General features: G+C 35.3%; 1 protein-coding gene across 2 annotated transcripts; it reads left to right on the forward strand.

Moving 5' to 3' along the window:
- Positions 1-1,047: 1,047 nt before the first annotated feature.
- nlrc5 (NLR family, CARD domain containing 5) lies at positions 1,048-27,275 on the forward strand. 2 transcript variants are annotated; one of them, XM_049483600.1, is made up of 44 exons: positions 1,048-1,364; positions 3,913-4,226; positions 4,735-4,812; positions 5,830-7,552; positions 9,200-9,283; positions 9,407-9,490; positions 10,287-10,370; positions 10,505-10,594; positions 10,723-10,773; positions 11,947-11,994; positions 12,356-12,439; positions 13,167-13,250; positions 14,035-14,124; positions 14,237-14,281; positions 14,751-14,789; positions 14,892-14,975; positions 15,281-15,364; positions 15,449-15,538; positions 15,621-15,680; positions 15,784-15,867; positions 16,810-16,893; positions 17,093-17,182; positions 17,340-17,405; positions 17,646-17,729; positions 17,846-17,929; positions 18,811-18,894; positions 18,985-19,071; positions 19,394-19,444; positions 19,585-19,629; positions 19,749-19,832; positions 20,218-20,301; positions 20,426-20,506; positions 20,673-20,756; positions 21,629-21,715; positions 22,360-22,443; positions 22,581-22,673; positions 22,866-22,949; positions 23,706-23,789; positions 23,973-24,056; positions 24,220-24,303; positions 24,475-24,552; positions 24,658-24,741; positions 24,843-24,926; positions 25,052-27,275. In XM_049483600.1, the coding sequence occupies exons 2-44, from the start codon at positions 3,923-3,925 to the stop codon at positions 25,134-25,136; spliced, it is 5,229 nt and encodes a 1,742-aa protein (XP_049339557.1). In that variant the 5' UTR covers positions 1,048-1,364; positions 3,913-3,922; the 3' UTR covers positions 25,137-27,275. The 2 variants fall into 2 exon arrangements, with proteins under 2 accessions (XP_049339557.1, XP_049339558.1); XM_049483601.1 differs by having other exon boundaries at positions 3,916-4,226.
- The last annotated feature ends 712 nt before the right edge of the window (positions 27,276-27,987 follow it).

A 27,987-nucleotide genomic window follows, 5' to 3' on the forward strand; every position in this document is an offset into this window, starting at 1 on the left:
TTTACATTATTATAATTTTTGTTGGCCAAGGATCCTCAAGGTTTGGCTGGAATAGGACCATTTATATATACTGTATTAACACACACAATTACATTTAAACATATACACTATGTGGACTAAAGTATAAAAAAAAATTGTGAATTTGTTAATTTTTGAGGTATTGTTTTGATTTTATATTAGTGTATTAAAGAAAAAAATATCTGTGGTGAGCTGTGGTGTTCTCAGGAATTCAACAGTGCTCAGTTTTCATAAGCAAACGCATGCCCTTTTTTAAAACAATCATTTTGAATTGTTAGGATGACAACTAATGATTATTCAAGCACTTAATCAGTTTGATGAATCACTATAAAGAATGATTAAAACAAAAGCATGGCAACAGTGGAGAAGGTCGTGTTACACATACTACAAACATGCGAAAGGAGGCAGCAATGGTGTAAACAGTATTAAAAATTATTCAGAATTATTCAGACCTGCTATATTTTTCTGCATTATGTCCATTGTGTTTCAGTTAAAACAGAGCCAGTTTATGGAGAGCCTTCCCACTTCGTATCTCAGCCGTTACATCACTAAATGACTGCAATGACAATGCAAGATCTTGGAGAACAATTAATGCAACACTGTATTAAAATAAATCTTGTTACATTACAGAATCTTATTGAGAAAATGCCACAGCATGTTTGAGCTAAAGGCAGTCCAACGAAATGTTAGAGTGTGTGTTTTTTTTTTTTTTTTTTTTGGCCAGACAGGATATTTGATTTGTTCTGTGTTCAAATTGTTAATTTTTCATTATGAACATTATTAGGGCGCTCTCTGGTGGTAAAACAAACCCGCACGAGACTCTCTGATGTAAACATGTCCTGACCTGACCTGGTCCTCCTGCTGCTGCTGCTGATCCGGGCGCTTTTATAATAACGTAGCTCCTCGGATGGTGGGCGGTCTCGACTTTATTTTAAATGAATGATTAGTCTGTGCTTTATCTCGTGTTTAGCTATATATATATATATTTCCATATTATAAACATAAAACTATGTGGGAAACGACATATATGTCCTACATCTATAGCTTTGTGTGTGCGTGTAAAAGTTTGATTAAGTAATTGGTTTTTGGTGAGGGCAGCCACTGGGTAACCACAACACGAGCATTAGATAATAAAGAGTACGCGGCAAGGAAAGCTACTCTAATGTTTATATTCACGTGTTATTTTAGTATGTAAGTGCGCTTCTGCTTAACACCAGTGTGCGCCAGTGTGCGGTTTAATATCGACACACACTGCACCCGAATTAAAAAAATCGAAACCAAAGCGCCTGTTTAACTTTCGTTTTCTCTTCAGTGCCTCGCTGGGATGCGCCCTGATGGGAAAGCTGGTAAGTGGCACCAGAATTAAACTTTATTAATAAAACGCGGGGATTCTCCAGGTTTTCTCCTCAGGTTTTGAACATTACTCATTTACACGGTTCCTCCTGTGCAGTCTGGTCACGGTAGGTCGGGTAGTTTCCTCCCGATGTCCACATGCGCAGCTACGGGATTAAACCCGTGGCGCGGGTCCTGCGAAAAACCCGCGCGCTGCAGCAGCTCTGGCTGCGTCTCTCTCTGGCTCTTTTGTGTGTGAGTTCAGATAAGCCCCCTCACACAGACTAGTCCAGAGCGGTGGTCCCTCTATAATTACGCACATGGACATCTGGGGGCTGGACGTGTTGTGTAAACACACGCTGTGAATCAGTAAGACTGATTAATTTTGTGTTACTTTATTGTTAATTTGACATAAACTAAAGCAGCAGTTAGCCCCTGTGCGCCTTTTTCTGGTAAAGTTTCTGTTTCAATCAAAATGGAGAGTGGGGCTATTTTTCCTCCACGCAGCTCTTCTTTCCTTTGTCTACCTGTGTGTGGTAGAGCTAACTATCACTTACAACGACCATATATAGTAACCAATACACCCAGGTTTCTTCAGGCCGTTTACAAGGGTTTGGTGGTAAATTTAATCTATCTCTATACAGATTAATTTTAAAATTAAATACACAAGTGCTATATAAAACTAATAGATGAACACAATAGGAGATACAGTGTATAAAAGTGTGTAGAAGTTGAATACAGTCTTCTTACATTATTTACAGTTTAAAGGTGACCATATCATATATGTATTTGTATTTACTTTGATTACATTAGTCATTCAATTAAAATAAGCATGTAGTTATATAATAGGGCGTAAAGTACAATGTAGTATAGAGATTTCATGTGTTTGTGTGTATGTGTGTGTGTGTGTGTGTGTGAATAATTGCTATCATATTATTTGAACTCTTTTTAATAAACCCATGTCATGCATGTAACTGTAAATAAATAGCCCGTTGCTATATAATAGGTGGTAAATAGTGCTAATATAGAGATTGTGTGTGTGTTGGTGTGTGAAGAATCGCTATTATTAGCACATTCATTATTGTTATATATGTAAAATTGTAATAGTGTATAGATTGTGTGAGTGTGTATAATTACTATCATCCTATTTGCACTCTTTTAAATAAACCCATGCCATGTATGTAATTGTAAATAATTACATTAGTCATAAAAATCATAATTAGCCTGTTGCTATATAGCTGGTGGTAAATATAATGTATAGATGTAATGTGCGTGTTTGTGTGTGTTAATAATTGCTATCATCCAATTTGCACACTTTTAAATAAGCCCATTTATTCTGTTGCTTTATAGGTTGAATTGTAATAGTATAGTTTGTGTGTGTGTGTGTGTGTGTGTGTGTGTGTGTGTGTGTGTGTAAATAATTGCTATCATCTTATATGCACTCTTTTTTAATAAATCCATATCATATGAATATTCCTATTAGATTACATTACATTAGTCTTAAAATTAACATAATTAATTTGTTTCTGTATAGTAGGAATTTGTGTTAGCTAAATAGGGATTATTATAGATTTTTGTGTGTGTGTGAATATCGTCGCTGTCCTATGAAAAACACTTATCTCCATTTTTGTAGACTTTTAGTTTACTACATAATTTGAACAGACAAAATGTCCCTTACACTGTGCCACAATTTCATGATGTACAGACCAATAGAAACTCTTCAAAATGACCTGAAATAAACTCTTTTTACATCGACTTCCATTAAAAGTTTACAAGGTTTTTTCTCTCACCTGTAAAGTTGCTGTTTTGGAGATAAGTGTTTTTCAATGGACAGCGGCAATATTTAAAATGATCTACGCACACTCTTTTAATAAGCCTATATTATATATTTTTTGTATTTAATTATGTTATATTAGTTATCAGATTAGTCTGTTTCTGTGTCTTTAAAATGGAGGTTTGCATAGATAGTCACTGTGATCTTTCTCTTTTATCCAGTCGTTGTTTTCTTTGTCTGTGGTAAATGTCTCTTATGAAGATCAGCTATAGTAATACTGCAGGAATTTTCCAAATTAATTTTGTAAGAATCTGGTCTGACAGTAGGCAAATACTTTGTAGTTTATTACAGAATATTTATTGAGTTTTTGTAAATTATTTGTTAATATTTTTTTTTATTATTAAATTATATTTTGTGTTTCAATTTTGGGGACATTTGTGTTCTTTTTTGATAAATGACTATTTTTACGTAACGTAAACAGCCTGTTTTCGGTAATGTGCACCCTTGGAAAAAAGCCTAGAGAGGGATTAAATGTTGTTTATAATGATAATTACATTCACTTTTGTTTAAAATTAGTGCTACCAACGTTAATGTGAATTAATCACAGTACAACACACATAGCTTCTCTATGTAAATATATTTACTTAGCACAGTACATTAAGTACAGTGAAAGTTTATTTCCTATTTTACAGACACACACACACACACACACACACACACACACACACACTTGTCTGGCTTAAAAAATGTTTTAACAGCATATGAACTAAAGCTGATGTTTCTCTCAGCAGATGGATAATGATGGAGGAGGTGGAAGATGTTGTGGAGGTGGTGGCCCAGGAGGCTTCCATAATTGTGGACATTCTTTGTGGGCAGAAGGATAAAGTTTTGGAGCAGATCTATGGCCTGTTGGATTATAATACACAGATCCAGCTCAAGCACCTGCCCAGTCTCAGACAAAAGGCAGTGGGCATTGTGGAATATTTTAAGACCTCGAATTCTGATAAATGTCGCAAGTTTCTCAGCAATGTGTGGATGTTTTGTGAGAATATTCCCTTGGACCTGGAAATAAAGGTGTTGTCTGTAGCAGGATGTTTAATGGGTAAGTTCATGTCACTTTCTTTCATAGAGCTCAGTGTAAAAAAATTATAAATTTTAGGACACATGGGTGCATGCTTGTGCATGCTTCATAAGGTACAATAAACATAGCCGTGTGGTTAATATAGTGCTTCCAATAATATATCAGTTAATACAGTTGTTCAGTATTTTAAGACAAGCATTAGCAAACAGGGCAGTTTTCTCTTGGTAAAAAATGTAACCAGTGGCCTTGTGACAGACAAAATAAATAAATAAAATAATGTATTACAATGAGCTGTTTTTGTCGCTGTGCTATATGATATGAAATGTAATGTTTTAGCTGCAAGAAATGGTGTCTTCACTTCATGTAGATCAGAGTTCGCTGAACAAAATGTTGAAACGAAAGTGAAAGAGTAGTTGAGGAAATATAGTCCTCATATGGTGGTGTGTTTTATAAGCTGCTATTATTACAGAATTCAGAGCTGGAATTCACCTAAGAATCTGCTTTGTGTTTTTGTCTGTCCTGCGTGTAGAAACAACATCAAACCACAGCATCTTTCCAGATACAGAAAATTCTCCCCGATCACGTAATGCAAAACGTGTATGCTTAGGTACTATTGTTTTTCTTTTCAACTTCCACACTTTCCACACTGCCTCACCACAAAGCACAGTATATTCGAAGGACCCATATTGTGCATCTTTCTTGTACTTTAATTTTTTGCTTTGAGGTACTTTAAGTGTATCTAAATAGCCTGTTGTCAACTTATTTTTCTCACTTAGAAGTAAACAGTCTATTGAAAGAACAGTCTATTGAAAATTCAAATGATCATGATTGATTACAGGTTAAGTCAATCAGCCAAGGCATGTTTCATTTGCTTCATTAGTTTACAGCAGAGGATGCTAAGCTAATGTTGCTAACAAACACTAAGAATGTCACCAATATAATCTTTCAGCTTACTCGAAACAGATTCAGCTTTTCATTTTTGTTCAAACAAAAAAATCCATAGACAAGTTTCCATTTAACTGTTTTGCAGAAAATATAAAATACAGTTCAGAGAAATGCCAGACAGGACAAGTAGTGGCCAACCTAATGTGGGCTAAAACCTGACTATCATATTTTTGGGAATGCAAACGCACCAGAGAGTTCTGGAAGAACAGTGGCAAGCAATCTTTCAGACTAATTCTTTCAGATTTTGCATTTAGTTTTATAGAATTTCCAAAGCAACCTTTGGAAAGTTGTTTCTCCAGTCACCCATCCACTTGTGATGAGAAAAACATGTGATTTATATGTGTTACAACATCCATTTTGGTTTAGAACAGAAAAATTACTTTCAACGTCCTGCCCTTCAGGAAAAACAGCCAGTCAGTTTATGTTTGGGCAGACAATAGAAGAGTAGTCTGGTTAACTGATCTGGACCAGAGCAACCAACTCTTGGTATGAAAACATCCTAAGTAGGCATGCTAGAGAACATCAGTTTTTTTTACTAACAAGTATAGCAAAAACCTTTTAAACAATATGGGCCCTTCAATAAAAAAAAAAAATCATACATCTTCTCAGTCAAAACATTTGTATTCTATACAATACTATACCAGTACTAACATACCCATGCTAATGTGTTCTCATTCAGATCAGATGCAGAGTTACACAAAGGCAGTGAAGGTGTTTCTGCAACAGAAATTTGAGAGGGTGACAAAGGATGTATCCAAGGAGATTTCCCTGGAAGAGACATGGGTGTATTTGAGGCACCGAAATTCTGCTCGAGTGAGAGAAAAATCTGGATCAACTCAGGAGAGGGAAGAAACTTTAGAGCACAAAGAGTCTGTTGAGTCTCTTCTGAAGACCACTGGTCGAGTTGTGGTGTTGTTGGGTCAGGCTGGTTCTGGTAAAACTCTGCTAATGCACTGCTTGGCCCAGCACTGGGCCCAAAACTCTTATCCATCTATTAAACTACTCTTCCTGCTGGAGTTCCGGCAACTCAATCTTGTGTCTCAGCCACTGTCCCTGAAAGACCTGCTGTTTCGATTTTTTCTTCCACCCGAGGGAGGTGATGAGCAAAGTGAGGCCTTGTTCAATTACATCCTCTCTAACCCAGAGGAAATCTGCTTCATATTTGATGGATATGATGAGTTTGGGGGAAAGTTCACAGATCCAGAGAAGCTTCCAATTCCTTTAAGCCCCTACCAAGAGCTGCCGATGGTCGATCTCCTGTCTGGGCTTTGTAGCTACAAGATCCTCCCTAAGTGCACTGTGCTGGTCACTTGCAGACCACGGGATGTGATTGATCTGTTTGGAAGTTCAGCTTATTTTGTTGCAGAGCTACTTGGATTCAGTCAACAACAAGTCAAGGAGTACACTGAGGAGTACTTCCAAGAAAAAGAAGGTGAACTTAAAGAAAGGGCAGTTAGTTTGCTTTTGAGCAACCGTCATCTACTCTTCATGTCTCATGTTCCTGCACTGTGCCACGTCTGCTGTGTCTGCTTAGATCACTTTCTGTCCAAAGAAAAATCACAGTCACCAGCAGAGCTCCCCACCTCTTTGACTCAGATTTACCTTCACATCTTATCTGCCTTTCTAAATCGTTGCCAGGGTACAGAAAACTGTGAAAATACCACACCTTTACTACTCAGGTACAGGTCTCAGATTGCTGAGCTGAGCAAACTTGCAGCATATGGGCTGGAAAACAGTCGCATAGTGTTCCTGGCAAAGGAACTGTCTACAGAGCTGATGAACTTTGGTGCCAATGCTGGAATTCTGTCTCGTATGGATCTCACATGTGCGGATGGATCCCGAAGCTTGGGCTGTGCCTTCATGCACCTCACCATGCAAGAGTTTCTGACTGCTTTGCATCTAATGACAAGCACTGGCATCCCAGAATCAGAGCTCAAGAGAAAGCTCAATCTGAAAAGCCGCTGGACCACCAAGACCGATCCCAAAACCGTGTTCACGGATTCCCTTCACTTGTTTATGTGCGGACTTGCTGCAGAGGCCTGCACTTCGACACTTGCTCTGCTGGAAGGAAGCGAAGATGCCGTGGCTTTGGTGAAAACCAGACAGGCTGCAGTTCTTAAGATTTTGAAGGGCTTTGTGGGCACTGCCAGCCAAACAGGTCCTAAGATTGTTGAGCTGTGCCGCTGTGTCCACGAAGCGCAAGACATCAGCTTGGCCAAGATCGTTGGTTCAAGAGCCAGGTTTGAGCTGCGCAATATTAGACTCTACCCGGTGGACATGGACGCGCTGGCGTTTGTTACCTCAGCTGCTGATCAGATGGTCTGTCTGGACTTTGGTGGCTGCTCCATTGAACTAGAATGTCTGACCATCATTCCCAACTGCAGGACTCTGGAACATGTCATGTGAGTTTCTCAGCAGATTTACCATAGCAGTACTATTTTAATCATAAATTTACTTGAGCAGTGCGTTTTTAATCATGAATTTACTTGAGCAGTAGTATTCCAGTCATAAATCTACTTCAGCAATGCTACTTGAGTCACATGTGAATAAACTTGACACAACGAAAGGCAACCAGTCCAGCAGATGCTAAGTTTAAATTGGCTAACTAGCTCAGTTTGTGAAGAGGTAAAAAGCCGATACCAAGTGTTATAAGTTAAGCTAAATGCATTATTTCGATACATTTTAATACAGTAGAGCATAAAAATGAAGCTAAATCTGTGATTTGCTCCTGCTAGCCATTTCCCTCACTGTTCAGCAGCGCTCTGAGCACTGGGTGGAATGTGAGCCTGCTGCACATTAAAAATGAAAAAAATTCTGAAGTAATTCATAAGTTCATATGCATTGTGTATAAACAAAAATAACAGCTGCCGGTTTTAAGGAAAAGTAAAAATACTGTTGGAAAAAAATAAAGCAACAAAAATATGAGAAGCTGACTCATGTTAATGTAAAATCAAATAACTTTAGTTCTTACTCAAACGTGGTAGTAAGACAAAAAAGAACGTGAAGTAAAGAAAAGTGAAAGCAAAAAGGACCACAATTACCACATACAATGCCAGTATTGAGAAAGATAAAAAGATTAACATCTTGTTTTATGGTCATTGGACAGCAGTACAGCAGACACTAGCATTTAACCCGTCTTTGGCATGAACACACTCAGTTACGCATGCAGTTAGTGAGGCTTATTTTACCTTATCATAGTTTGCTTTCCCTTATAATGATGCATTAATGTGGGCTGATATTTCATCTTCCAAGTTGCTAATGCCAACATTAAATTCATGTGATTAAATTCAGGCTAACATACTCTGACAGTAGAACGGGTTATAATGTGGACTCGATAAAACTGTATGTTGGACTGTATCAGAGTTTCATGATTGTTTTAAATAAAATTTGTTTAATTCTAAGATTGATCTTTAGGGATCTTTTTTTTTTTTACAACTAAATGTGTAATATATTAGCAAACTCTTGGTTAAATAGGAGGAAAATGTAATGAAAATGTAAAGATTAAAGACTGCTGTGCTAAGTCAAATTTTCTAGACACCTGAACCTCTAAAAACGCTCTTACATAAAGTTATTGCACAAAACAGTGCCTGATATCCGACACACAGTTTCACCATAGTTTTGAATTAACAAATTGTGTTTATTGGAAAATGGTAGTGGTTGCTAACATTGTGTCATAATTAAAAAATGAATGAAAAAAACATTTAAAATAATTTACTTTGACTTTATTTAAAATATTGAATAATTAAAGAATCCTTTCTTAGTCAAATTGCCATTTTGGAGTTACATGTTTTTTTTTTCTTTTGTATTTAAAATTTAATACATTTGAAAACAATCATATTTAAGAGTTTTACACAATCTGATTTAAAAGAAGTACCCAAGTTAAACTAGATACACAATTCAAACTACAAATATAAGTAAACTAAATACACAAAAAGTGGTAGACATCTTGTAGCTTTGTACTGACCCGTTTAAAATGATACTATATAATATTAATCATAAAAAGAAAAATGGTATTAATTCATTCCAGTTTGCTGTATGTTTGTTTTCAGTTTTCGTAGTCGGAAGTACGATGACAAGTTTGCTGAGGCCTTGTCTACCATCTTGCCAGAACTCCATACCCTGAAGCAGTTGGAGTAAGTCTTATAGATTAAATTGCATTTTCTATAATAAATATTAATATAATTAAATGAGATTTTTGTATTTGTAGTATGAAACAGCTCATGTGCATTATGTTTTTTATGATCATTTATCCTCAGGTTTATCAGTGGAGGCCTCACTGATACTGGCACTGATAAACTCGTCAAGGCGTTGGCATGCTGCCCACAGATCACACACCTCGAGTAAGAGACTGTGGTCATAAATTTAGAGCTGATTGAGTTACATTCTTTAGTTATTTCAAGTATAAAAAATATTTAAAAGTACTACACCACCCTGTGTGAAAAGTGAATACACAGCTTGCTTGATCCTAACAAACATTTAATCAATCTTATACTGGTGCTTTTGGAAATAGGCATAATGTTAGCAGTGGTGGGTCAGGGTCAACGTTTATATTTTTGTTTCTGTTTGAGTTAGGGCTAAATTTGAACATGTTGGTATACATTTTCGTAATGAGTATATTAAAGAAGAAATTGAATTTCAGGTAAAAAAAAAATAATTAAAAGATTTTTCAGTAATTGCATTTACTTACATAAATGATTGTGGTTTCTAACAAAATATAGATTTAAAATAAAATAATAAATTGTACAGTTATTCATGTTTTTTTACCTGGTTTTTTTTACTGTTACTCTTATTTAAGAAACAGGAGATGTCAGTCATTTTTTGAATCTTTTTAAATTGAATTGCCACTATGTATGAAAGGTGCTATACAAATAAACTTGCTTTGCTTTGCCTTGTTTTTACTATTTAACTAATACTTTTTTTACTATTGCTAAATTTATAAATATTTCTTAATTATTTAATAAATAATTTGTGAAGTGCCTGCTCACTTATATAATTGATAGTATTGACCCTATTAAAAAATATTTTTTGGTTTGATTCTTGGGCAGGGTTATTCTGATTGTTAGTCCATATAAATTAGTAGGAAGTATTAGTTTAAATACATTCATGCATTAACATGTATGTTGTATTTTTTGACAGTTTCAGTGACAATTCCCTGTCAGACAAAAGTGTAAGAAAGATTGCAGATTTGTTCCCCAAACTGACAGGCATCACATCTGTCAGGTAAGTGCTGTATTTTACTGTTAGACTCACTTCAAATTTAGAAATTTATATGAAAATTAAATTATTGGTACATTTACATTCACCTTAATTTGTATTGTATTTTATTAATCCCTTGACTTTAATACTATACTCAGGTTGGGAAAGAACAACATCACCAGAGAGGGAATTTTTACACTTGTTGAAAAAATGTCTGCCGTTCACAACATTGCGAAAATCCATGCGAGGTAGGCTCATATTTTCTCTTTCTACATAAATGTAACATATTATTATATGATTGATTGATTATAACATGTGTAATTCTTACTACACTACATACAGTAGTGTGATACTGAGGTTTTTGTTTTGTTTTCAGTGGAAAAAAGGAAATCAATGTTCTCTTTACTTCAAACTCACATACAGCAAGGTAAGACCTGACTGCCACTGGATTAAGATCTAACTGTGTCTATTGTTTTGAAAGTGTGGATAACACATATAGACAGTCATTAAAATTATTACATAACAAACAAGTGTTCTGATAGCTCAGCTGTACTTTCACTTTCAACATGTAATTTAATAAGTTATACTTCCAATCACTACTTTTATTTTTAGTGTTTGAATGTATAGTGGTTTAATAATGACTCCTGTACTTATCGTCAAAAATACAAATTTAATAACTTTATGGGAAATGTCAAAAGCACAATAACAGCACCTAATACACTGAGGCAAGATATTTCAGTGCTAGGCTCGAACCTATTGAAAGTTGGTTAAATCTATATATAATTTTAATCAAAATTACTTATTTACTTTGCCGAAAGTGTTAAAGTGCAAAGTGCTGTACTTTCACTTGTAAAGCAGTACAACTGTTTCCACTTTTCAGGTTTCATTTTGTCCACCCAATGTCCAAATGTTAATGGCCATCCTTTCTTATAAACACCTACACTGATATACCATATGTTAAATAAGAGGAACTGTTATCATGCCATTACTTTAGCTGTGTCTATGCAAGCTATAGAACACTGCATTGATATTTAAGATATGCGTATGGGGTTTTCTGCACTGAATATGGAAGTGAGTTGCTTGTCTGAAATGTCCTATATACCTGGAACCCACTATCAGGCTTTGGGAGAACAAAAATTAATGTTGTCTTGTCATAAGCACACCAGCCAATGACTCATTTACAAGATAACAACTCACAACTTGAAAAGGTGTAAGCATTGCCTGTATTTTTGTTTTTATTGTATATATATCTATCCTTCTGTCTGAACAATTCTAGGTACAACTTTTGAGAATTAGACCTAGAAAATGCAGTTGCTCATCAACATATTTCACCAAACTGGGTTGACTTAACTAATGCTGCTGAGCCACTTTTTAACCTTTTAACTTCCTGTTCCTGTTCATGCATCTGTAACCTTCTGTGGTCATCATACTGACAGGGGTTGCAACTGTCATGTGATTTGATTAAAATTTAGTTAGATTTACTGTGACACTTTGATTTGTGTTAGATTTATAAAAAGAGATGTTTAGTGTATTGATTTTTTATATGAAAATAATGTTTTATATTTATATATTTCATTAATATGTTTCTGTTTATTTGCAGCACAAGTGAAAATGACCTTAATATTGCTAAAGTCGGATCAGAAATAAGGTATTTACTGTTTAAAGTACTTTTCTACAACACTACTTTAAATTTGCCCATTAGTCTAAAGTGAAGAGGAACTCACATGGAGACTGAATGAGCAGGGTGAATGTGAGGCTCACTTATCACACGTCTGTAATTTTAGATTTATTAAATTAAATTGTCTAAAAATGTGTGTGATGTTGAAAGCATTTAATTAAACTAGTCCACAGATGCTCATATTTTGCAAGTTTGTTGCTGAGCATTTTGACAATTTGGGAAAAATAAAAATATGATTGAATGAATTAAATGTATTCATCCATTTATTTGTGCAATGTTTAGTCATATATCCATTCAAAATCTAAAACTGTTAAGTTTTGTTTCTGTTTAGCTTGACCAACTTTGATGTTAAACTGAGTCATTTGGACAATCTGTGCAGCAAACTCAGTGGCTGCTCCTCTCTGACTGTTCTAAAGTAAGCTTTATGTTTCCTTTTTCAACTTTATATCACAGAAATATAAATAAATGAGCTTTACAAATACAAAAGCTAAATGATTTTTAATAACAGTATGTTATTAAAAAAACAAGGTATTTCTGAAGTTTACCAATGTAAACCTGTACCAGTACAAAGTGCATACATTAGTAACAAGCATTCCTTTGTGCATCTCTTACTGTAATGTGTAAGGCATTCATTACAAAATTGTATTTGCAACTAAAAAGCTGAAATTGAAATTATTATGATTTAGAATGTCTGTCATAGTGTCTGAACTTCTAAACTGCTTCTGAATTTTACGTTTTTAGAATATGCAGTACTTATTAATAAACAAATCAAGTTTACCCAATTGTATGATGTATTAGTAAATGTCTAACATTCACAAATGCATTCAGATTTTCAGTTAATTCACATTTTTCTTTTACAATAATGTGTGGGGGTCTGGCAAACAAAAGCAGTGGAATAAAACACCCACTCACACTATCAGAGCTATCGTATTATGGATGGGTGTGAACTCTGAATCAGAATGGATAGTTTCGGTTTGAAAACCAGGCTCAGCCACACCTGACACGGTTTTAAAATGCAACCATGAAATCACTTTCAGATTTTATTTTGCTCTTTATAAACATTAACATTTCAGTTTAGAATTGTATTGTACATGGTTAAATAGAGATTCATTTTTGCAATTAACTTGATATGCTTTTTTCAGTTTGTCTAACAACACCCTTGGTAACAAAGGTCTGAAAAAGCTGCTCAACCTTCTGTCTAGGCACGAGACCATTCAGGAAATCAAGTGCGTTTTCACCTAACCTGATAATTACTGAACATTTTATTTGACTTCGTTCAATGTCAGTTTGGCATGCATCAGTGAATGCCCTTTGATGTTGTTTTTATGCACTCATCATCAAAAAGTTATTGCTCCCCGAAGGAAGTGTTGGATTACAATGCTATTCAGACAGAAGATAGAGATGACCAGGAACAATCATTTATTTAAAATGTAGACTGATATGGGCAATATTTAATGGTGCTACACATACAGAAGTAGTCCTAATTTAGTCCTGTAACACTCCATTCCATGCAGCTCAAACAATCCTACAGATTTCATGGTAGTGGTGGAGTGTTTACAGTGCATCCAATAGCAACATACACATTTTCAGTCAGGGTGAGGTCTAGCAGCAGGGCTGGCTATCGTGTAGGGTGTCTTCAAGGCAAGCCCTTGAGATGGCAGCAGTATGTGGAAGAGCAAATGGTTGAATGACTTCATTATCGTAATTTTGTTCTGGTAAAGTGCTTGTAATGAAGGCCAGACATGATCTGGCGTCGGACAAAATTGCACCCCCCACCAAGCCTTCTTGATGTGTTATGCAACCTTTTTCATGCCCAAGATGTCTGGCCCATTGCATTACACATGTATTACATACTATTTCTCTATGTGTCTCTCAATAAAAATATATCAGTCTAAAGTTGTAATCATCTATTGTTCCTGGAAACCTTTATCTTCCTTCTGGGTGTAACTATTTATTTGATGATAAGTGTACATTAAATACCTGACCTTGACATTGTCATCTCCCTTGCAGTGCCAGTAACAATGGAGTGGATATGGATGGATTAGTGCATCTCTCAGCTTGTCTTCATTCACAAAAAAACCTGAGAGAAGTAGCTGCTAGGTATATATCATTTACTGAAATTCTATCTCTTTATATCAGATTTCTGGTTGTGTTAACAGTTTTATTTTTTAATAGATAATTCTAGTGACAACTTGTCTTCTCATTTTTATAGCCACAATGGAGAAAAGAAGTTGAATTTGAAGTTCAGTGGGAGCAGGTATTGGAAGACAACTGGCTGTAATTGTACAATAAATTAAATTACAATTTATTTTAGTTATCATATTTATAAGATATAAGATTGCCCCAGATAAATTATATATAGATTTTAAACATAAATTAAAATATGTGGACTTCCCTTAGAAAACATTATTTTTTTTTGCATTTGTCTTATATTAAAATATTTTGACTAAACTAGGGACGTATACAAACATATATTTAGAAAATATAATTAGTAATATAATCACAAAGATTCACAAGAGTAAAAAAAAGTAAAATCACATATGTAGTGTCCGCTACATATGTGTATTTAGATACTAATGAATAATATGTAATCATGAACCACATATTATGCATGCTGTATGTGTCCAACCAGGTTCACACACATCATAGGGGAGATTTTGGATACATATTTATTTGTAAGATATATTGTTATAAGATATATTGATATAAGTATATTGTATCTGCAGAGATCAAGGATCTGAATTGCACCTTCAAAAGAAATTCAGGTAAAAAAGTCATAGATTTACTGCTTTGGCATAACATATTACCAATATACATTGTATTAACATCATACCCATCACCAGTGGTTGTTTTTTGTGTTGTTTTAGCTTAACCGAAAGTGATGTCCAACCTGCCAGCATGAATAGGCTGTGTAAGAATCTGGCAAAGTGCCCACATCTAGTAGAACTGGAGTGAGTTCATTGTCTTTTCTCATACTTTCTACAATTGCTTTTATCTGTAATACTTTACAAAAAGGGTCACAAACAGATGGTTATATGGTTAAATGGTTATATAATATCTCAACTAATTATTAACCGACAGTAATTAAGACATTATTAAACATTACTAAATTTGAATGCTTAGGAATGTTGTCATTAATAATGTATTAAGACATTAGTTAATCTATTGTCAATAATTTAAACTTATTGTAAAGTGTCACCCTTTTCTCTTTCCACAATTCATCATTCACAAGTCACTGCACTGCTGTGTGTTGTAGCTTTTCCCATGGAGCCTTACAGGATGATTCTGTTGAGAAGCTCCTGATGTTTCTTCCACTAATGAAGTCTCTCCAGGTGTTAAAGTAAGAATCTGTGTCCACTGTGTCTCAGCAAGAACTGCACATTTGTCCTGTTGGTATTTTATGATCATCTTTTGTCTGTTCTAGTATAAGTCATGTCCAGATGTCCACAGACGGTACTCTGTTATTTTTACGATTGCTTGCTGATTGTCAACACATCACAGCGGTAGAGCTCAGGTATAGTGTAGATGACTGTCTATAAAATACATAATTATACATTATTGCAGTTGTGCTTTACTCAAGAACTTCTGATTCTCAGACCTCAGGGAGAAGCAGTAGTCAAGTTTCTGCAAGCCAAGACACAGGCAGCAACATGCAAGTAAGTTATCTGAAAAAAAAAGTACTTAAATGCTTTATTATTATTTTGACATAATCATTTTTGTTGACTTGATTTTTTTATATTTCACAATAAATATCAACAGGCTTATGCAGTATGAGCTAAACAGTGACAATGTGGAGAAACTCTCAGGGATACTAGAACTCTGTCCTCACCTTGCTAATCTGGAGTAAGTGTTTTTAGATTTATATACTGTATATCTGCCCTGATTGTTTCATTCACCTAAAGGTCTCTTTCAGATAGCCACAAGCAGTTGAGTATTTCTCTTTTAAATATACTTAATTGTTATTTAAATTAGATACTCCACAAAATAAAGACTTTTTTTTTATTTTCACACACACATTTACCATTTACCAAAAATGTAATTGTGAGGTGGTGTATAACTAGTAATTTAACAAGTATATTTTCATATGTCATTTTTGTGTTGCTTGAAGTAAATTTTCTGAAGAACCGTGTCACTTCAGTGCACTTCTGTCTTTTTTCTTTGCTTTCAGACAGTGACATTCCTTTATGACATTGTTACCTTGTAGATAAAATCAGCATTACACATGTTTTTTTAATTAAAGGAATAGGGTTAAACATGCAAATTCAGGTTTTACGTGTACTGCAGATTGTGGATAAAATTTGAGAAAATGCTTTAGTAGAAAAGATTAGTCCAAATTCCAAGCCACATAAAACATTGAAAGTATCATGACAATTAAATCCATAGTTAGAACTAAACGGGCAAAAGTAGAAAAATTAAAAAATGGAATCCAAACTCTGGTTTAAGGGCATGTGAGTCTAATGGGAATAACGCCATCAATAGAGTCATCTGGGACAGAAATTGAACTCAGAAGATGCTATACTCAAGCAGTTTTGTGTCTGTAAACCAAAAAAAAAACTATCAGGTCTTTTATTTTTACTTGTTTCATTAAATCTTTAATTTAGTATATACTTTTATATGCTTTAAATATTTTACATAATTTTTAAATTTCCATTTTCTGACCTTCAATCCACAATGCATTTGCCCTTATTGTTCATTCTTCCATAATATTCTTAAACAGCACTCCCTTTAAGTACTTAAGTACAGTTTCTCATTTGATGTTTTAATCCATTTCTTTTCTTTCAATAGTTTGTCCAGTAACTTCCTTGGAGATGATGGTGTGAAGCGATTTGTTGATTTTCTACCCAGGCTACGGATCTCCAACTCAGTGAGGTACAGGCATTGTCTTTTGTCATTGGCCTACTGGCTATTCAGTTTAGAGCTGAACTGTTGATGATCTGTAAGTGTGTTTAACACATACTGTTATTTTACAATACAAGGCTGAATCAAAATTGCAACAGCAGTTTATTTGAATTGATCACAGTTTCTTTCAGAAATCTAATCTTATATATCTTATTTATCTCATCCACAGTCTAAACAACAACAGACTTTCCCAGCTTGGAGCTCTTTACGTGGTGAACTCATTGAAAATCTGTGAGAAGGTGGTTGCTGTGGAAGTCAGGTAAAAACATAAACTGTTTTTTTTCTTACTGCATCCAAGATTACTCTAGTGCTGTGAAGCTACAGTGTAATTCACTGTATACAATGTGTTTTCAGTTTATAACTGGTCCTGGAGTGTCATTCAACCATCATTATATGGTCTGCTAATTTATTCTCAGTCTTGGTGCAGAGGAAAAGGCCCTGATTCGATTTGGGCAGGAGAATGGCACAGGCAAAACTCTGAGGTAGGGACTCTCTTAACATGTCTGCTTTGTCTTTTATCTGTTTTGTGTTTTAAATCAAGAAATTCAGTGAAAGTGAAAACATCTTTTTCTGATGTGTTAATAATGGTGAACAGAGCAGTACTTGCTGATATCTTGTGTCTTGTCTCACACCAGACATTTTTCACACTTGTTTTATTTTCTTCTTTTCTATTTCCTTCTATTTTCCTCCCTCAATTCTCTCGCTTTCTCACCGCACTGCAGTCTAAAAGAGTGCAGTTTTGAGTCAGACCACTGGCACAGGCTTTTGGAAATTCTCAGCAGTTGCAAGAGTCAAGTTAAACTACAGTGAGTGTGATATAACTGTCATGTAATAATACAAAGCCTCAGAATGAAAGTACCAGTAATTTTGAGATTTTATGTTATGAATCTGTTTTCTGTCCTTTTGTTGTCATTGTTTTTAGGTTGTCATCAAGTGCTTTGGACAATCAAAGCCAACAGTTCCTACTGAGTAAATTGGCCAAGCTGTCCTCTGTACAAACTCTAGAGTAAGGTTATTCACAAATACACACCTGCTGAAAAATAGGCTACATGTGGCAGACCCAAGCTGTTTGAAGGGCAGAGGCGAAAAAAGAGGCCAACCTACTGCATGATATTGTGGCTTTACATTTTAAAAGGGTGTGTGGCTAAAACAGAAAAAAAGAACAGAAATTTGTGAAAATAAATGCAAGATTAAGAATGAGGATGACAACAGTTGACAACAACTTTTTTCTTGTGCAAATCTTGTGTCATCACATTGTAGGCCCTTACTTATAAGACACCACATTACATTTAATAAAGATGTAGGGTTTTTTTCCTGTAGGTTGTCCCCCCCTGCCCTTGAAATCTGCGAGTGTACATTACAGTTCAGCATTTGGGAATCACTTTTTATTTTACATCCATATATTGTCCCTGTCACACAAATATTTAATATTAAATGAAAGTCAGTGTAAAAATATTTTTTATTGGTCATCATGAAATTTACATGTCAACAACATGTCAAATATTTAGGTACATGTTTCTTACATAACAGTAGCAATGTAGTCATGTTTTTTTTAAGTTTTGGGGGGAACATGATATATGACTTAAAAAATAAAAATACCCACAAAAGTATGGATTTACAATATATTCTTTTTTTTATAAAAAATGATTGCATTGACATTATATGCATAGTGGATATGTATTTTATATATTTGTTTACTTTCTCCTTGATGTCTGTTTATGATTCTGGACATATTAAACCTAAAACAGGACTAATGTATTCATGTAGAATAATTTTATATATCTGTGCACATTCAGAGCAGAATTCTATTATGAGATTGAGTTGGTAATGTTATATATTTACACTATTCATGTTGATTAAGACATGTATGTATCAATGTTCTTTTAGGCTAAGAAACAATGGTTTAAATGCTGAGAGGATTCAGAATTTGCTTCAGCAGCTCTGCACTGGAAATGACTTTAGGACTATCTGGTAAGCAATATGAAATCAATAAAGACATTTTCTTTTGTCCCATGTGGTATTTAGTCTGAACAATGGTTGGGCCCTGTGTTTTCCTGCTAGGATCGAGGAGCCGTGGATAAAAGCAGAAGATGCTGTTTGCCTTGTGTCCAGCTGTCTGGACCTCAACCCACGCACAAAAGACATCAGGTACTGAAGATGTTCATTAAAAACAGAGGACTGAAAAAAAAACACATTTGGGCTGTGTCGGTAATGAGGTGGAGTGGTCATTATCCAACATCATAACCTCATAATAATCTTTTGACTGAATGCAATTTAATCCTAACAGCAATGCAGCTACACAAAGGCATAGGATAAATACTAAATCTGAAAACTAAACCATATGGTAAAATGCTATTTGATTTAAAGTACCTCTTCATGCCCATTTTCTCAGCTGTTTTAATAATCTTATTAGTCTGAGCATCCCTTATTTTGCAGATTTTTCCATTTAACAAAACAATGTCTTTTTCAGAGTTGAGAAAACATGTTTTCGTGTTTCTCTTCAAGGCCTCCCCTCCTCTAGGCAAGTGCTAAAGTTTGTAATTCTGAATATGTAGAATGATGAACACCTGCAGGAACCTTAAATATTACATAGCGAATATTTCACACCTACTAAAAATGTACCTACTAAGAAATTTTACACCTGCTAATTTTTTTCAACAGAGCTTTTCACAAAAACAAGGAATTCTCTGCTGTGCGATCCATAAGGTCAGTTTTATATTTTTATTGCACTATTAAGGCTTTAGTTTTTTATGGGGTCTTGGAATTACACTATGTTATTGTAATATGTTTGTTAATGATTATGTGATTTTTTCCCCTCCTTTCAGCTTTGATGACTGTGAAGTGGAGGGGCAGCATTTGTCCTCACTGAAGTCATATGTACAGAAGTGTTCCTCCTTGCTGGAGCTACAGTATGTAACTAGCACTGCTCAACTATATTTAAATCCAATTTATATATATTTTTTTAATCTTGTTATTTTTATGTCAGATATTCACTGTGTAACCCATTCCACAGTTTTGGAGATATTGTCACCATTTGAGTTCCAGTTAGCTCAGAAGGATTTTATGATGTGTGTCTTTATTCAGATTTTTTATTCAGATGGTTTGTCTAATTTACAGCCATGGTGACCCAGAATTTTCCTCTGTAATTACTCCCACTTTAGCTGCACATCTTTTCTGTGTGGAAATGCAAGAAATGCATATTTCTCTCAACTTTAGGCTTTAATTAGAGTTTTAATGGACTGCTTGTGTAACACATTTATATAATAAACACTACTTTTTTTGTTTCGTATCAAGTTTCTCTCTGTTGACAATGGGCACAGATGGAGCAGAGTTTCTTTCTTCAGTTCTGCCGTCTCTAGAGAATCTGAAGAGCCTTAGGTGAGATAGCATGTGAACATCTACAATTACTGTAAACTGTTACACATGTTTTGTCCCTAGAATTAGTATTTTTAGACACATGGCATCTTGGTGTTCAAGTCCTGTGATCTTACTGTTTCCACAGTTTTAAATCTAAAGGTGCCAGCATTGATGAAGCAGTAATATATGCATTACAGCATACGCCAAAACACCTGGAAAGTCTGAGGTAAATCTCTCACCTACTTGTTTTCATGTAATTTATCTGGAACACTGGGCTGTTGTTGACATCTATAATGCTGAATATTTACTTTTGTTTCACAATGGAGTACTTTAATGGTTAATTTGTTTTATTTCTATTACGGATCTAACATGTTTTATGTTTTTTCTTTTAGTTTGTCCAATTATGTAATCAGTGATACTGGAGCTGCAGAACTGGGGAATGCCCTGCAAAGTCTGACGCATATACGATCAGTCAAGTAAGCAATATTTTTAACCTCATCTGTATAAAATATTTTTGCAATACTTCTGCTACATTTCAGGAGCACTAAAGAGGTTTTTGTTGCTTTCTGGAACCATGTACTGATTTCTGTAAATGACAAAGTGGCTTTGTCATCCAACTAGGCCTTCTGCATTCGTTACAGTCATGTGCCATACATGTGGTTTTGGTTACCACATTAAAAGCCGACTTGCCTCAATATCATGTCTTTTGGGTGGAGGGTGATGTTAGTAAGAACCCTTTAAAGTTTCAGTGATAATGCCTGTAATATAATCCAACCTCATCTGGCACTAAAGAGTTTTATAAGGTATAACACAAAAGACGGTGAGTAATACACCATGTAATTCTAGTTCCTAGTGGTGTTGATATCCAACATTTGTGTATATAAAGTAACAATAATATAACTGACTAAAGTGTAGACAATTTAGCATACCTGTTTTCTCTTTTGAAACACGATGAATGCATTATTAAGTATTGAACAAATCCTAATTTAATACTGACATTTTAAAGCATAAATCTACCAATTAAACCATACATTATGACCATGGGCCTAAAGTGCTGTTGTCCTACCTTCATTTCACATATTAAAACCAAACAGATGAGACAAAACATCATGACCACTCATGAATGAAGTGTCCAAAATGTCTCTTAGGTAGATAAGTACATGTAAGTATAAAAATATATATGATAAAGAATATAGAACGTGAGAATACCCCTGGTCTAAGATATATTTAATAGTAAGCTGAACTTTTTTTTTGTATTATAATGGTCGAGTTATATGTGGGGGAAAAAAGGGACAGACATCAAGATCTGAGCAACTTTGTCTTTGTCTTCTCTGTTCTCCTACTCTAGTCTCTCACACAGCACTGGCTGGACAGAAGCTGGAGGCAGTAATTTGGTTCATGGTCTGGTCAAGTGCCACTCTCTGGAAGAAATCGGGTAAAAGCCCTTTCCCTATCAGCCTTCTAAAATATTTAAGCACTTTTCTCTGTATTTTAGTCATACAAGCATTCTTATTATAGTGGTAAGCAATTAGATTTTATTGCAATGCATTTTATCACCCTTATACACAAAATAATTTTCAGAGTTTTTTCATTGTTGTTTTTTTTGGAAGAACACTGATGAACTGCACCTTTCAATTACACAAAGAGTATAATTATACCTGTTTAATTATAGAAATGGCAGAATACATTGAATACATTAGAATACATTATGCATTTTGGGTGTGTGCATTGTGTTAAATATCATTAAATGTCTTTAAATATCATTATGCAGTATTTTGTATCATATTACTGACCCCTAGTGAATGCTGTCAGTGCAGTGGCTGCAGGTTTGATTTGTACTAAGGATCGAGTTGTTTTAAAAGATCAGAACGGCAGAAATGCATTGTATTTGGGAATATATGTTTTTATACTTGCCCTAAACAATGAATGCAAAACACACAAAGTAGAAACCAATGTTCATTGTTAGTCAGACATGAAGATGAGGTAATGGTAGAGATATGTGTATGATCACTCAATGTCTGAACTAGTGGTTAAATGTATAATATGATAATACAGTTACAATAGTCTCACTCTCAAAAGGCTGGACTCGCTACAACTAAATGAAGAAAGCACAGTCTGCCTTGCCCAAGGACTTCGTTCCATGACTTCGCTTAAGAAGATCAGGTCGGTTCCTCTGACTTTTTGTGACCACTTAATTTTAATCAGCAAAACATAACAGCAAAAGTTTAACAGCAAAACATTATGGGACATATTAATCATCAGAATCTCTCATTTCTGGTTATGGGTGGTTTATTTCTCAGTCTGAATAAGATGGCCTTGGCCCCAAAGGATGGCAGTGGAGTTCTTTGTGTGTTGGCTAGTCTGCAGGCACTGAGTAGGCTGGAGGAAATAGAGTAAGTGCAAGTTTTTATTTCCTTTTTACTTTATTTGTGTGAAATTGTGTGAATAATGCTTAAAAATGTTTTAAAAAAGATGTAAAAAAGGGTAAAAATAGTTCAATATGTTAATATGTAAAGTTAATATGAAACTTAATACATTAACCTTTAAATACCTCTTAATTGTATTTTATTTTTACCTGTCTCCAGGTTGGAGGGGTTGAGAATGGCTGATCGAGGAATGGAGGAGCTTGTAAAGTACATCCCTAAGTGGACCACACTGAGGAAGATAAAGTAAGCGCATGCTTGAAATGACATCCGGTTGGCTTTTTCTTGTCATTTTTTATATGTCCTGTAGTTGAACTCAGGCAGTGTGAATGGTGATGGAGCACCCTCTAGTGGTAATCAAAAGGCAAGACATTGGAAAATGAATCACCTGGGTTAACTAAGTTGACATAAGTTTTGGGACATCAGCTCATTCATTGTTTCTTCTGAAATCAGGGGTATTAAAATGAGGTCATCCTGCTTCTGTTGGAGTAACGGTCTCTAATGTCCAGGATTTGATTGCATCCGGCAATCAACAAGAGTATTAGTGAGGTCAGAATATTGGATGATCACCACCCAATCTCATTCCAGCTCCCTGGCCAACACAATTCCACTGCTTCCAAGCTCAGTAACCTCTTGTATGCATGGTGACATCAGGTTTATATTTATCTGCTTTATAGAATCCTATTCTCTTGAGAGTACTCCTCTACAGGGATTAGACAAGAATCTGTGTCAGTGCGATGGGTGCACTTTAAAAGTAGCTGAAGGCATTCGTTAAAAAAGGATGTCCGCAAACATTTGAACATCTTGTGTATCATGACAGGGTGCCAGGTGGCACAGCTGCTGTTTCCTTTTTGAAACACCAATTAGCACTTTTTCCACCCAACTCTTGTACTTTTGTTTGTGTCATGAAGTTTACTGTCAGTGACATGACGTTTTTGTTTAGAAGGCATTGTCAGTGATTACCACTCTCTCTCTCTCTCTCTCTCTCTCTGTGTTGTGCAGTCTGTCACAAAACTTGTTGAGTGACCAAGCTGGAGAGATGCTGGTGAAGGCGTTGTCCCACTGCAAAGGACTGGAGCAGCTACTGTAATTACTAATACATGTCATTTTGTGTGCATGATACTGTGACATAGTATTTAAAAAATAATTAATGAATTCAGAGCTCATGATATTTCACACTCACTAAGAGCTATATATGTATAGCTACATGGTTCAATAAGTAGCTGTCGCATGTTTGTTAATAAATCTTTTGACTGCTTATTTTTTCAGTCTCTTAGAAAACAGTCTTGGTCATGGTTTTGCTGCTAAACTGGGTCAGATTCTCCCAACTCTGGCCAAGCTGTCTGAACTGGAGTAAGTCCTCTAGAATAAACATGGACTATAATATATATTTAGATACATGATTATCATCTGCAGAGTGTAAACACTATTAATGTAATCAAAAATTAGGCATGTGTGGCCCAATTACTTTTTTTATGTTTTTTTTTTCTTCCTTTTGCTCTCCATTTACTGTTAGCCTGTCTGTGAACCAGCTGGGTCAAAAAGGCTGCCTGAGTCTTTGTGAAGGTCTGGTCAGTTTGAAGGCACTGAAAAAGCTACGGTAATGACCATTCCGCTCATAATTGACATTTATATTCTCTTAATTTATCAATGTTTTGTCCTTTAGGTGTTTCACAGAAATGGTAACACCTACATATGTTATTCCTCAGTGCATTCATATCTAATGTAAGAGTCAGATGTCTGTAGCTAAATTGATATTTTTATTTTGCAGTTTGACCTCCATTGGAACATCAGACTTAACTGGTGTTGCTTCTTGTCTCAAACACTGCAGTTCTATAGAATTTGTCAGGTATTTTTGGATTAGATCATAATTCTTTGTTTGATCTTAGATGCATGTTAATATTCATTATAGTTCACACTAATTCTTCGTATGACTGTACCTATTTTTTTCCAGCTTGGCATGGAATAAGTGTGGAAATGACGTGGCACTGAAACTGGCTGAAGTTCTGCCACAGTGCACTAAACTGAAAAAGCTTGAGTACGTGTCCCATAATATCCTTGTACAAAAGGAATAACATGTGCATTACTTGCATTGGCAGTATGTAGATGATATGTTTTAACATGTCTTTGTGATTGCAGTTTGGAGGCCAATAATATTAACACAATTGGAGCTAAGGCCTTGGCAAAATGCCTGGAATCCTGCCCTTGGATTGAAATCATCAGGTATTTTTGCAAAATAATCATTAGTCTCCTAAACTAGACCATAAAAGGAGATATTATCTTGAGTACAGTGTATTAGCTTTCATGTCTTTGATCTGATATGTGATGTGTTGTTTCTATTGGAACAGGCTTTGGAAGAATCCCATTGTAAAGGATGACCAGATTTTGAGAGACTGCAGGTTGAATTTCTCCTTCTTTGAAGCACCTTTCTGAAAATCATTTGGGCATGAGCTTATTCTGTTTTCTTTTTTATTTAATTTGTTATTTATGAGTGTTTGTGTTGTGCAAGACATGGGGGTATTTTGTTTACATATGGAGAACACATTACCTCACTTAAAAAACCAACAAATCAAACAACACAGTTTATCACATAGTCCAGAAGGCAAAGGTTAATGGGAGATGTTTTCTCACTTAGAACCATACTTTAAAGTGTTAACAGATTGACACAAATAGTAATCGGTGTTGCCAAGTCTGATCATCTTTTCACGCATTTTTTTTTTATAATCTTCTGTTTTCTCCCCAAATTTAAAGCCAATTTCCCAACCCCATCCATATGAACTCCCTATTAGCAGTGCTTTCTAACACACCAGGAGGGTGAAGGCTAGCACATTCCTTCTCCAAAACATGTAAAGCCAGCCACCTCCTCTTGTGGAACTACCACCGATGCAGTTTCACTGGTGTGCTTGAAGGAAAGCACAGCTCCCCAATTCTGCTACAACAGCTAAAAGATGTTTGTGCTGATCAGCATCACATCAGGAATGCTGTGATGTGGGGCGAGAGTGCCATCTGCTCACCAGAGAGAGCATGACCAATTGTGTTCCTCAGTCTTTGGCTGCTGGTGGCGAAACATCATGATCAGCAGCATGATCCGGGATTTAATCCTTGGATCATAGGGGCATCTTAGTTTGTTAGACCACTTTGAGCCAAGTTCATACAATAGATGAAAAGACATGATGACCCATATTTATTTAGTGTTCCACATTCATTGACCTATATTTAGAATTGCACTATTTAGGTATATGGCAAGTTCAGAATTAGCACACTGATGAAGGTAGCTAATAATTATCCATCCAAAAAGAAGTTTAACCCCATACAGAATTCTTCCATTAACCTTGCCTGGACATCTTCCTTTTGTGTTCTCCTGGAACTCTTATTTATTCCTGGATAAAATTGTAATTGTCTGTATGTTTTAGGAAATGTTCTGAATTATTTTTGTAAAGGCTGAAAAAAAGCTAAAAAAGTTAGCTTTGACTTAAACTGAACACACTCAAGAATGCTGGTGGGTGTCACATGTTTGGCACCTGGTCTGAAACTACATTTTCAGCAGTTAATGAACATGCTAATGCACAATCTTTGCTCTGTGCTTAGCTAATGATTTAGTTCTTCTATCTCTGTGGGAAGAATATACCAGCGACTGCCTTTCTTTAATTCCACTTCTTTTTCCACTGCTGGTAGACATCCAGCATTTATATATGTACTTATTCTGTCTTTTAGTTAATATTTTTAGTGTGCATAATTACATGCATAAAAAGAAGCGCACAATTTGTATTATATTGCATCATACCACAGTAGTGTGTCAGTTTTAAAGATACCTCTGAGTATGTGTAATGGCCATTCTAGAGGAGCAGGAAGCAGGTGCAGAGAAAAGTCAAAGAGACAAAAGAAGTCAAAATCACAGTCATGAACTCCACTGTGGAGATTCATATCATTAGTAAAGGCAAAGCCTGGAAACAGTCCAAAAAGAAAATGGCTCAGAATGCTAAAGGTATCATGCAACTTAGAATGTGCAAAGAACGAGTTTTCTAGAGATTTTTAAATACTAAGTCATGGAGACTGAGCGCTGTAGCTGGAGGTTAGGAGGTCAGTGGTAAGAAGTGATGCTAGGCTGAATAGAGGGCTGCCTGATTCTATGTACTGAAATACTGTGAAGTCCTGTAACAGAAAATATGAAGAATATGAAAACATATTACAAAACTTACCAGACTTTAATCAGGTAATTTTAAGACACGATAAAATGATTTGGGCCAACAAAATCTATTTATTGAGTGTTTTATTTTTGATGTATTAACAGGTAAACAGTTCCCATTAGTTACATAGCATAGCATCACATTCCTATATTTTTTGCACTGTAACAAAAACAGAGTAATACATCAGCACATTTGTTTACTCAGTTGGTCACATTAAAAAAATGTCCCCTTGCTAAAAAGACATGTAAGCTCTATTCCATGGAGTTAATATAAATAAAATAACTTTGATAGGCCGTTGTTTTGCATGATTTTTATGAATTGTAATGTGAGCTGGCTGCATGAAACACATTTTTTAATAATGTAATAAAATACTGAGAGACAAAAATTCTGTTCTTTGATTACATTATTTTACATACACTGGTTCTGATTCTCTTTACTTGTACATAATTATATAAACTGGATAACTGATACAAATATAATAATATACAGGTGCTGGTCAACGAATTAGAATAATTTGAAATAGTGCAATCATGAAATTCTTTGAATGCATTTTTTTGTGCAGAAAGCAAATCAGGTGTTCACCGCACCTGTCCTACTCCTTAGACTAATCACAGAACTCGTTACCTGGAAAAAAATTTGCTCAGCTGAGCTTTCCAAAAGGCCCATTTAGGCCATTTAACTGTGACACTGTTGTTTTATTGAATTAGAATAATGGAGAAACCGTTTCATTGAATAAGAATAATTTTTATTATAATTACAATCATCACTTTCTCAGTATTTTGTGGCTGCCCCCTTGGCTTGTATGACTGCTTGAAGTCTCCGCGGCATCGATTTGACCAGCTTGTCGCAAGTTTCCGCACTCACAGCTTCCCAGGCAGTGGCGATGTTCTGCTTCAGTTGGTCCAGCGTAGTAGGCTTTCTGTCGCGAATTTTCCGCTTGACGATGGCCCAAAGGTTTTCAATGACATTGAGGTCAGGCGAGTTGGCCGGCCATGCCAAAACTTCAAGCTGTTTTTTAGTGAACCAATCTTTGGTCGACTTTGCCGCATGAGCCGGTGCAAGATCCTGTTGAAATATGAAGTCTTCTTCGCCGAACT

This window comes from Astyanax mexicanus, chromosome 9 (genome assembly GCF_023375975.1).
Source record: "Astyanax mexicanus isolate ESR-SI-001 chromosome 9, AstMex3_surface, whole genome shotgun sequence".
Classification (NCBI taxonomy): domain Eukaryota; kingdom Metazoa; phylum Chordata; class Actinopteri; order Characiformes; family Acestrorhamphidae; genus Astyanax; species Astyanax mexicanus.